Here is a 12,557-nt window from a genome sequence, read left to right as displayed (position 1 = left end):
GTGGAGAAAAAGCCGCACGTCAACTCGTTGTGAACAGACTTTACCGGTATTTTAACTTCCGTGGCCAACATTGGAAGAGGTTTCCAAGTCCCAATATTCAGCCACCATCTGATATGTGAGATCATATGAATTTTAGGCCATCCCATAGGTCTGTTTGCCGTACCCCGACCGACCCGACTTCAAAGGTACCGAGTGAAAACTATTTTTCTGGGATTCATTGAAATAAATTTTATTTTTGATAAAAACAACCGACCGACCGACCCACTGCCGACATATGAGCTACGTATATTTGAATTCAAGTGTGCATCGTGTGAAAACATGCCTTGACATGTGGCCTAATTTAAGTTTTCCAGGAAACTAGCAGTGTTCCAATAAGCTGCCATTCTTTCTCATAGTGACTAAATTAAAGCTGAAAAAAGCGCGCATATATTCAATGTACCGTTTCATTTTTAACACGGAGATGACGCTCTGGACGAAGTTATAATTTTAGAATAATTCTCGAAATCTACGCTATTAGACAAATTTCGCGTGCACAACATTGATGATTTTGGCGGTATTTTTTCCGTGTAAAAAAGGTGATAAATTTGTTTTTTTTTTTTGCCCAAAAATTTTGCAAAAAATTTTTACCTACCTACCGACTCATCCTGAAAAGTTGAGTCGGTGTTACGGCAAACAGACAATTATTTTGGGATGGCCTTATTTGAATATTTTTTTTCATGTTGTGAAACATATTTTTTTGGAAAATATAATAGTTTCCCTGCCGCGCCTACCTGTTACCTACAAAATTTTGGACGTGGACCGTAACCAAATGTATATCTTTGGTCTTATTTGACTACAAAATAATTCTTTAAGAAAGATAAAATACAATATAAACTTGTGGAACTTTGAAGTCACGAATTAAAAAGATTTTTCAAGCAATGCTCTTATTCCAAACAACCTCTAGCTTTCAAGGTAAACCACACTTTGCCCATAGGCAATTTATTTTGACCCAGCCTGCCTAGTACTTGTTACTTTTCCCAAACTGGAACTTCCGATAATCTCGACGGAGTCTCAAGGTCCATGGACCTCTTGTTTTAATCAACCCTAGCTGAATTTGCAGCCAGAAATGGCCCAATCAGAATCAAATTGGACTCATTGCTATTGTTGTCTGGGAAAATCAGCCACTTTCGCAGATTTTCTCAATCCTAATAGAATGGTTCCAAGAGTAACTTTCTGTTAGCTCTTGGTTGCACAAATTGTAATCACTGGATATGCATGGCTGGTATTTTGTTATTTAGAAGGAAGTAGGTGTTCGAATTGATATAGAACATTTCATATGTCAATCATCAATTTGGAAATACTAAAAGATGAGTACAATTTCAATGAATTATGTGAAAATGTTATATGTTGAATCTTGAAATTTATGTAATATTTCAATTGATCGATTGATTGGGTCCTGTGAAAATATCCTTTTCACAATCATAAGCAAAGTGTTAGATCATGATGCTTTTGATAATTGTTGATATTTTCAAGCCCACTGGCTTCTGCTAGATATTTTCACCAGGGGGTTTAAGTTGAAATTATGTTGTCCTTCCATTTATATTGGGAATTACGTTTTTTGTTACAACATTCAATTGCAATATTATAGTTTAGGACATTTTCTATAAATGTGTCAAGTTTCAAGGTCATTGATATCTGTATATGTTGATAGGGGGCATTGAATATTGAAATAGATGATCATGATAATAATCAGAGATGAGAATTCCCCGCGGATCCGCGGTTTCCCGCGGATTTCAGTATTGAAAAATATCAATTTTCCAAATAGTCCAAAAATGATGTAAAAGTATGGGGGGGGGGTGATGATCTCACTCAATTGGTCCGGCGCGATCGGTAATCAGGTGAACCGTAAAAGCGTTCAGTGCCTGTTTTACTTATCGTCACGTAAAAGTATCGCATTTCAATGCATATTCATTGCAACACAGTGATTTTGTATGTACATTTGTACTACGATGAGTTTGTATGTATTTTATCGATCGGTTGCAGACACGCACGCACAGCAACAGTAGTAACGTATATAGGTCTACTTACTGTTGCTGCGTGTGTGTGGCGAACGCTTTCGGATATTATACACTACTTGGTGATGATTTTTAGTGAGCATTCATCGGCGCATTTTTACTGCAATAATTCAGGGCTCGACCCGTAATGCATGAGATGCTGAATGTCATCAAATGAGGATGTACCACATTGGAACTAGCCATTACCTTCCAAAATATAATAGTCGTTCATGGGTTCGAGATCGCTCTAAGTGCTCGGAAAACGTATTTAATTTCTAAAATTTTCTTGGGGGAGGCCCCCCAAACCCCCCCGAAATAGCTTCGCGCCTTCGGCGCTCGCTAGTGCTGACGGCTACGCCGTTAGCTGGTTCGCGTATGTCACTCAAGAAAAATAACCCGCGGATTTTACAGGTCGGCGTTCTCATCCCTGAATAATAATAATGATAATAATAGTAATAATAACTTTATTATCCCTCGAATAACAACACGATTATACATACAAAATTATATAAAAGAATACAAGGGAACTGTATGAGATTGTCGAGCGTTCAGGGCCACTAAGTGGGTATGAAGTTCCTTGACCTTAGTTTCAAGATTTTCTTGTGTTGAGAATCCCCTAACGTCTCATTATTATAACAGCATTTGTTAGATTAACCTATTGAGTTAAGATGAGTCCATATTCATTGTTTCAAGTATACAGTCTAATTTTAATTTTTTTGGAAGTTGGTCCGCGTAAATTTGCACTTAAGTACAGGGCCAATTGTGGGATAGGCAACTTGCTAATGCTGCCTGATAGATATGCGCCAGGCTTCATTTTGTTGTGAAAAAGTTATCAAAGTAGCAGTAAATAGCCATGTATTTGGATCTGCTGTGTCACAATGAATCCTGTAATAATTTGAATCTCGATGAAATCTTTAGCCAAACTATCCTACAGGAGCTAAAGTAAAGTTAAATGCATTATGCTCTACCAATGGAACCATAGAAATTATGAAAGATGTGAAAATGATCTGCGAATATGACTGTTGACTGTTTCTATGAACTCTGGGAAAGAAATTTTTCCAATTCAGTCACAGGATCCTTTGTTGAATATTCAGATCACAAAAACTAAACAAACTATCAGGTAAGATTTACCATCCAGGGGTTATGATTTCTGATTTAAATATATTTACAGAGAATCAATGCAACAACAACCAAAAATCTATGATGCAGATATTTATATGTATCATTCTGTGCCGAAACTTGTACGTATGAAGACTTCAACAACGGCAGATGAAATCAAACAGATTGTATGTATATTGTATGATCTTGAGAACCTTGTTCCTCATACACAACTTCAATCATTTGCTATTATTTTAGGCTCATTCGAAATGTCAACAATCTGCAAGAGATCTGAATTCATCGCGTGGTCCAAGATTAGATGATGATTTCCATGACAATGATTCTGATGATAGCAATGATTATGATTTATTGAATGTTAAACAATCCACCCGACTGACGCCTAGCCCTAAAGGGTCCCGTAATAAAAGCCCGATAGGTTTATCTTTGAATCGTAAAACTCCAAGCCCAACACCAGGACAGTTATCTCCTCATCAGGTGACAATACTCAATAACAACAACATACCAATGGAGGTACCGCCTGGTGGTGCTAGTAAAGATAAATCAAAACGACTGAAGAAATCTAGTTATAGTGTAAAGGTTTTGTTATCGCCCGAAAGTCGATTGTCAGGTAGTCAACTACGGCAGAGTATCAGCAAAAAGTCTCTACGTGAAATTCCAAAAAGTGACGCAAGACTTTCTCAATTGTCAAATGTAAGTAAACCTAGTACGTTCCAAAAGGTATGATATAGTCCCATAATGCTATATCGATATAGAACTGATAATCCGATAACAAGTTGTCTGTAACGCGTCATTTGCCTATATCCATGATCGTAGCTATGAATATCATAGCCTGTTGTACCTGAAGGTCCCAAAATCGTGATGAATTATGGAAAGTTTTTGTACCATCCTTGTCCGGATGGCGGACCGATTATAATAACTATAACAATGATCTTTTATTCATCATCTACGTCCATCTTTATTCTCCACTCCTAGGTGGCAGTACCGTCTGGTACATTAGGTCATGGTAATACAGTAAACACTACAGTTTCGAGGCGCGCATGTCGTAGAAACAAAAAAAAAAACACATGAGGAATGCAGGGTTTCGGTGATCATTAAAAAAATGTCCGTAACTAATTATTTGGGGAAAATGTACTAGCGTGTATCCAATGCCAAGACAAACACATCAGGCATGAAGCCCTAAGAGGGATGTTTTGAGGATTTTTTCTAATGTTATCACGTGGTCTTTGTCGTAATTATAACTACCACTTCAGTCGTAGTAGTGTTGTCACATGAACTGTATTCATTCATTGAAGCATCACGCGCACTCAGAGAACGCAGTTTCATTGGCTATCGTGTGGACTATACCATTATGGAATAAAGAGTGGGAAGGATTGTCTTGGCAATAACACTACTTTGTAGGGTAGTTAGATATGGCCTCTGCACTGACACTACATCGTCAGCCACGCATTTTATTATCGAATCCGATCGTTACGTTGAAATAAACTACAATAAGAACACTATAATGTCTTTACAGAACAAATAATTTTTTTTCACAATTCCTCAAAGAATTTTTCAGAATTAGGGAAAAATAGGACCACTTTTGGGTGGGGGAAAATGTCCGTTAACGGTAAAAAACACTCTCACGGAAACCCTGGAAACATGAATTTGTTTTCACTAATGACATCTCCTTATGCATCCACTCACTTCTATACCCTCTTCGACCTTATGGTCCTCTTGTTCTTTGAAATTTGTGGTGGCTATCTATGGATAGGTTTCTTCAATAGCGGAGACTTTTGAAAACTTCACAGGTATTTTTGATCAGCCAATTATCACGCAATTGGCAGCCATCTTGTCATCAGTACTCATTTGTAGGTAGAAAAAAGTTTTTTCCACATTATGTTGATACGTAAAGATCAAGTGCCCTCTAATTCCTACTTTTTGAGGATTACTTTCCAAAGGATACTTAAGTATATGAATGATGACCTGGAATCAGCCTTATAGAAAAAAAATCACTTATGTGTCTTAAATCAGTAAAATTAAATAACTGGATCATTTGACCTATATAGCGTATGCACCTCGGCCGCAGCCTCGGGTCAGTGCCACATTCATGCGTCATCTTTGCCAAACAAACGTACACGTGTGTTCCTGCTGTGTACGGCTAACTGGTGAAAATAGCCAACTTTAAAGTCTTCTTTCTCATTAATGGCTTTACTAAAATCAAAATTAGTAACACACATCATTTATACACATATCACATTTAGAAAATAGGTTCTACAGGATATTCTATTTAGAGGGCACTTGACCTTTAAGCATATTTTGTTACCACAATCAATTGCAAAGTTGTAGCTCATAACATGTTTTATGATTGTGGAGAGGTCATTGGTTTTAGTATATGGCCACCAGGGGGCGTTGAATAATACAATAACGTAGTATTTCGATAATATTTTCATACCTATGCATATATTGTTACAGCAATCAATTTTGCAAAGTTGTAGCTCATGACATGGTCTATGATTGTGGTGAGTTTCGAGGTCATTGGTTTTTGTATATGGTTACCAGGGGGCGTTGAATATTGAAATTGTTAGATTGTTGAGCATTTGAAACCAATTTTCAAGTGGGCATGGTGTCCCTGGACCCCTAGTTATAAAGAATTTTCATTGCTTAATTACACAGGGGTGTATCCACTGAAAATCCATCGTTGCAACAAATTTTGGCAGAGCCCCAAAGGCCTGAGAAATATAAACAAGGCTCATTGACCAGACGGAAGGGGGTTTTGAGGACCACCCTTAAGAAAATTGTTTCAGAAAACGGTTGAAGCTTAAATTTCCCTATTTCTCTGTCAATTCAAACCAGTTTGAACCGTCTTTTCATGCACATGTAACATAGGGGTATATATTCATTTCTTCGTTGAAATTTCAATTCAATTTAAGAAACTTTCAAGCTCTCCTTCATGATGGATAAATTAGCAATTTCCGTTTTGCATTCAACTAGGGTGGAATTGTCTTGATCACATCCACACAGCACACTAACATTAACAGGATACCTATAGTTATAAAACTACATGCAAGCAGGGGTTTGTTACTCTCTAATGCATAATTTTTGTGGTTAAAAATTCTGTGTTTTTCGTTTACCTTTGTCAGCAGTATGAGATTGGCATTGAGCCAATTCATGTAAAATCGCGGTACGTTTTTTTATGTGAGCATTTTTTTCATTGGTTCTCAGGTTAAACGATAAACGCTGTATAATCGGAACCTCCGTCGATGGCATGGTCAACTTTGTTTAAATTCGATGAAAAACTGTTTTTGGCGGGAAAATTCTTAGCTCTTGCGTATAAAATTGCAATGACCTAGATTGAGGGCGTTGTCTCTACGAGCGAATGTGATTGGCTGTTTTTGGGATAAACGGGGAATTCCGGCGCTACTAAAATAATTATGGGAAAGCCATTAATGGCGAACGTTTCATTGGACTAGGTGCCGTATATGTGCGAATTTTAAATGCTCATTGCTGGTGAGAACATAATTATTTCACATATCGCCATAGGTATTGTATCATTTTAATACCCGATGATTGTGTTGATTGAGATTGAAGTGAAGCGAACGTTCACTACACCACAAGGCCTCCACATGCGCGGGGATTGGGAGTGCTAAACATTAGACTGTTGCACACTAACACATGCTCATACAGAATACTATATGGTGATGCTGTAACGCTGCTTACCTTGTGCACGTATGGTATGATAACAGGCTGAATAATCGTCGTAGCAGAAGATGAGTGCTGTGTTTTCTGTTTGATAAAATTTGTAATAAATTGTAATTTCTTGTGACCTGAAAATACTAAGCAGCAAACTATAGGTATCGGTCGAGGTCTGAATATTGTAGTGGTAAATTTCAGGATTTAAAACGATCTAATACTACGCCCCGGTGTTTTAGCTTCCGCGGCCATACATTGGAAGAGGTTTTGTTTCCAAGACTCAATATTCAGCCACCCTCTGATATGTGACATCATATGAATTTTATTTGAATATTTTTAGCCCACTTGGGATTTTAGTGCCAGCTGGCTATTGCGTTCACTTTTCGTCCGTCGTTCGTCCGTCCGTAGATGGAATCCAGTTATTTTGGGAAGTTTTGAAGACGCTTCAAGGTAATGTCTTGATATTTGGTTTATACATGTATCTACCCTAGACACATCTTCAGCCAAAAAACTGGCCCTGTCAGAATCAAGCTGGCCGACTGGCAGCCATTGTTGTTCGCCAAAATCAGCACTTTTTAGCCCACTTGGGACTTTAGTCCAAGCGGGCTATTGTGTTCACTTTTCGTCCATCGTCCGTTTGTCCGTCCGTCCGTAGACGGAATCCAGTTATTTTGGGAAGTTTTGGAGACGCTTCAAGGTAATGTCTTGATATTTGGTTTATACATGTATCTACCCTAGACACATCTTCAGCCCAAAAATTGGCCCTGTCAGAATCAAGATGGCTGACTGGCAGCCATTGTTGTTCGCCAAAATGAACACTTTTTTACATGTTTTTGAACTTTTTGAGGGAAATTTTGAAGACGCTTTGATCAATTACCTTGATCTTTCGTATATATTTGAACCCCCCCCCCCCCCCCCCCCCAGGGCCCATCAACATAACAAAATTTGGGTCGATCGGACTCGCGATGGTCATCCTAGGACCTTTTAAGTGCCCAAAAATGTCAATTTTGGCCCGAATTCCGAGTCCTCTAGCTTCCTACTGGTTTGCCATTTCTCATTGAAACTGCTGATGGGTATTCTTTGGAAAGGGATGTTTTATACCTGAGACTATGACACAATTGGCGGCCATCTTGGTGTCATCAGTACCCATTCGTAGGTGGGAAAAAGTTTTTCCACATTATATTGATACCATATTTTGTTACAACAATGAATTACAAAGTTGTAGCTTATAACGTGTTCTATGATTGTGGTGAGTTTCAAGGTCATTAGTTTTGGTGTATGGCCACCAGAGGGCGTTGAATAATACAATATCTTAGTGTTTCTGTATTATATTTGTACCAATACATATTTTGTTACCACAATCAATTGCAACGTTTTAGCTCATGACCATGTCTATGATTGTAATGTGGTGAGCTTTAAGGAAATTAGTTATTCTATATGGTCACCAGGGGGCATTGAATAGTAAAATAACCTAGTATTTCCTTATCATATTGGTACCGGGTACCTAGGCATATTTTGCTATCACAATCAATTACAAAATCGTAACTGCTGACATGTCCTATGATTATGTATTTGCAAAGTTGTAGTTCATGACATGTTCTATGATTGTGGTGAGTTTCAAGATCATTGGGTTTTGAATATGGTCACCAGTGGGCGTTGAATTGTAGAATAACTTAGTATTTCCATATTAGATTCGTAACAAGGCATATTTTGTTATCGCAATCAATTACAAAATCGTAGCTGCTGACATGTTCTATGATTGTGGTGAGTTTCAAGGTCATTGGTTTTTGTATATGGTCACCGGGGGTGTTGAATATTGGAATTGTTAGATTGTTCAGCATTTGAAACCACTTCCCAAGTGGGCATGGTGTGCCTGGGAAAATATTTTTTTGAAAATATGAAATAGTTTCCCTGCCGCGCCTATCTGTACCCTACGAAATTTTGGACGTAGGCCATAAACAAATGTTTATCTTTGGTCTGATATGACTACAAAATAATTCTTTAAGAAAGATAAAATCCAATATAAACTTCTAGAACTTTGAATTCACAAATTAAAAAGATTTTTCAAGCAATGCCCTTACTCCAAACAACCTCTAGCCATGGGTAATTTATTTTAATTACTGGTGTGACACATGTCACAGTTTTCGTACCAGTGGCTACACCCCGTTACATGATGATATGCACCAGTTAAAAAAATTAAGCCTTTTGAAATAATCCTAAGATTGGATATGAGCTTCCAAGTATGATATTTTCAGAGACAATATGATTTTACAAAATATCAGATGGGTGAATTAACTGAGTCGTTTGAAGCTGGAATGATGGCTAGCATGAAACGTCAGACAGAAGAAGAGGCGTCTAATGAATCACCAATGAGCCTCAGTGAACAACGTTTTAGACACAGAAAAACAAGTCCTGATAAACAAACTACAGCTCATTTAGATTATACAGATTTAGGAGGAAGTTCGACAGATGAGGAAGACACCACTTCATATAGTACATGGAGAACTCACGTAAGTATTCACTCACTAGAGATTGTCACAATATAACGTAGTAATCTGTAGTAGTGTACTTGCTTAGGCTGAATGAACATATATAGTTCACCTCTAAAACTAAGCTCAGGTTGACTTACAACCAGAATAAATGTTTTGTTGGGATTATGCATGTCAAGTTTTTTTTTAAAGTATCGTTTTTCTGATGCTGGTAGTGGCTGTTTAATTTCGTGATTATATTGAAAATTGTCCATTTATTGCTACCTTTAGGTGATATGTTACATTATTTTTCAGCCACAAAATTTGGCAGTTCATCATTATCAGGATGAAATGAATATCCATGCATCTAGAACAAGTTCTGATACATTAGGATCATCAAATCCTAGGTGAGTAAACCAGGGGCACATCTAGAGAATTCAGTTGAGGAATTTAGCTTACAAATCATTGTATTGGCAAGTCTGGTCAGTAATGTTAATCTGATCGCTGACCCAATTCAAGGTGTGTCATTTGGCAAGTGTGTTGACTCCTTCCTGGCTGATGATCAACAAAGTTTTACCTGTCTTAACCTCTTCACTACCGCAGAGAATGTTAACTACCTCACAAGGATTCAAACCCAATGGCATCATTCAATTCAAATAAATTCGGTATTAGAGGCTGTTAGAGGTACTAATTGTCCTATTAGGGACAAAATTCTGGGTTTGTAATAAATGCGAAATCGAAAGTCATAATGCGGTTGCACTGTCACTTGATGTGAATTTTTTGCTCTGCTGTGACCGAAGACTGATGGGTAAGGGGATGAGCTGTCATTCCTTCGTTCGTTTGTGCGTATGTCAACTTCTTCAAATTGCTACTAGTCCTACAGTTTTAATCAGATCAATACGAGATTTGGTATGAATGTTCTATAGACCTGGGCCTAGAAAGAAACGGAGCCATTTTTAGCCCACTTGGGTCTTAAGTCCCTGCGGGCTATTGCGTTCACTTTTCGTCCGTCATCTGTCCATTCGTCCCTAGACGGAATCCAGTTATTTTGGGAAGGTTTGAAGACGCTTCGATGTAATGTCGTGATATTTGGATTTCACATGTATCTACCCTAGACACATCTTCAGCCCAAAAATTGACCCTGTCAAAATCAAGATGGCCAACCGGCAGCCATTGTTGTTGCCAAAATCAGCACATTTTACACGTTTTTGAACTTTTTGAGGGAAATTTTGAAGACGCTTTGATCAATTATTAGGCCAGCCGTAGGTTGAGCCTATTATTATACAAATGGAACAAATTTAAATGACATGGTTTCCAGAGTAAAGGCTCTTTTACTGTGCAACTGAGCATATATTCATACAAATCATTCATTAGAGCATTATCCATTCTCCAAACTCTACGTAGGTGAATTTTGAAAGAGGGCCTCGTTAAAATTTATATGAGCTTTTCGCGAATTTCTGATAGCAAAAATATTGGTTTTGAAAAGCCAATCAGAAAGCAGACTCCTCTATGATTGGGTGCTAGGGAGCCCGTTATAAAATAATTCCAGGGACAAACCCTGTAAATTCACATATGCCTGTAAATTTCAGGCCGGGGGCATTCGAGGCTTTGCCTCATTCTAGTCATGTGCATGTGACAAGCTCATGTAGTGAAAACGGATCCGCCTATAGGTATTTATGGTCAATTTATATCTTTTGTAGGGATTGGTCTGGTGTGTTTAGTCCACCAATTATTCTACCGGGGGATGTAAAAAAGTCACAAGATAATGTGTGTTCATCGACGGAACAGTCACTGCAGAAAAATCTGCAATCTACAGGTAACGGTGTCTCAGTTGTTGAACTGAAAATGAAATCTTGGTTTGTTAGATCTGAGCCAATATGTAATTTAGTTGGCCTCATATGCTTTTGTGTTTTAGTTGTACAAGATCAACTATCTCAGGATGCTACGGTAGACCAGCAAACAGAGTTGTTGACTGATGAAGAAGAGGAATTAGATTTACTCTATGATCCATGTTTGAATTGTTATTTCGATCCCAAATCGTGCAAATATTATGAGTTAGTGTAAAGTAGTTCTAAAACTAGGCAAATTGTTTTTGAATCTACAGATTTAGGAAATATTGTTATTATTAGATACATTCTTAAATATATTATTTAAGATAAATATGACACATTGATTTTTTTCTTTCTTTTGCTGAAGGTGTTTAGAATGACCTTGTTCTATAGCTTCGAGTTAAAGGAAATTAAGCACCATGACTAAGCTAATGGCAGATTAGAAAGTCAAAAAGGAGTCTGAGAGTACACGTGCATAGGCCGAGTACGTTTGATCTCTATCGGCCCGAATGCTGGTTCATCGGGAATCGGGTTCATCGGGAATCGGCCTTTCCAAAGGCAGACATGTCACCATTTAGGGTCAAAGGTACATCGCAGAGCAAATTGTGGCGCCACATTTATATCCATAGGAATGACAAACACAAATACTTGAATTATCTCTTCAACACAATTTATTTATTCATTAAACATTTTGTAAAACGTCACAAACGCCGATTTCAACACAATTTCAAAAAATTAATTTTCGTCGCAATTTGAAACGCCACAATCGCCGATCTCAACACAATTTCACATCCAATTTCATTACTATCGACTTGACGTAATTTGAAACGCCACAATCGCCCATTTCAACACAATTTAAAAAAAAAGAATTAATTGTGATGTGAAACGCCACAATCGCCAATTTCAACACAATTTCATAAAAAACTCGTCTTGACGTAATTTGAAATTCCACAATCACTGATTTCAACACAATTTCATGACTCCTCGACTTGACTTAATTTCAAACGCCACAATCACCGATTTCATCACAATTTCATGACTCCTTGACTTTACGTAATTTGAAATGCCACAATGGCCGATTTCAACACAATTTCATTACTCTTCGAATTGACGTTCAAACGCCACAATCGCCATAACTCTAATCGATTTTTAATCTTCAATATTATCAAGTTCGTACAAATTTTTCAAGAGAAAGCCAATAAAAAGCTATAGATCCACTCGCACGAAAAAAACTATTTACAAATAATATATATTTATTTATTCATTATATCTCTACTTCCTATTCAAAACACTATTCAAAACACTACACTTCATCAGAAATTGTTTATTTACAACAATTGTACTGGTACGTTTATTTACAGCATTAGTAATTATTTACATTACAGTATAGTATTATTTACATCAACATTTACAACTCGCACAGTGCCATTTTCCTTTAG

General features: G+C 37.4%; 1 protein-coding gene across 3 annotated transcripts in view; it reads left to right on the top strand.

Moving 5' to 3' along the window:
• Nucleotides 1-11,412, top strand: part of LOC141902891 (protein CFAP20DC-like) — an 86,053-nt gene extending 74,641 nt beyond the window's left edge. For all 3 annotated transcript variants that reach the window (XM_074790818.1, XM_074790817.1, XM_074790819.1), the window contains 6 exons: nt 3,205-3,319; nt 3,390-3,842; nt 9,077-9,331; nt 9,605-9,696; nt 10,990-11,105; nt 11,205-11,412. In XM_074790818.1, the coding sequence (XP_074646919.1) occupies nt 3,205-3,319; nt 3,390-3,842; nt 9,077-9,331; nt 9,605-9,696; nt 10,990-11,105; nt 11,205-11,353 (1,180 nt within the window). In that variant the 3' untranslated portion in view covers nt 11,354-11,412. The remainder of the gene's footprint in view (nt 1-3,204; nt 3,320-3,389; nt 3,843-9,076; nt 9,332-9,604; nt 9,697-10,989; nt 11,106-11,204) is intronic.
• Nucleotides 11,413-12,557: the final 1,145 nt, after the last annotated feature.

Source organism: Tubulanus polymorphus, chromosome 3 (genome assembly GCF_964204645.1).
Source record: "Tubulanus polymorphus chromosome 3, tnTubPoly1.2, whole genome shotgun sequence".
Classification (NCBI taxonomy): domain Eukaryota; kingdom Metazoa; phylum Nemertea; class Palaeonemertea; order Tubulaniformes; family Tubulanidae; genus Tubulanus; species Tubulanus polymorphus.
The sequence above is the reverse complement of the archived record's forward strand: the minus strand, read 5'-3'. Positions and strand labels throughout refer to the sequence as shown.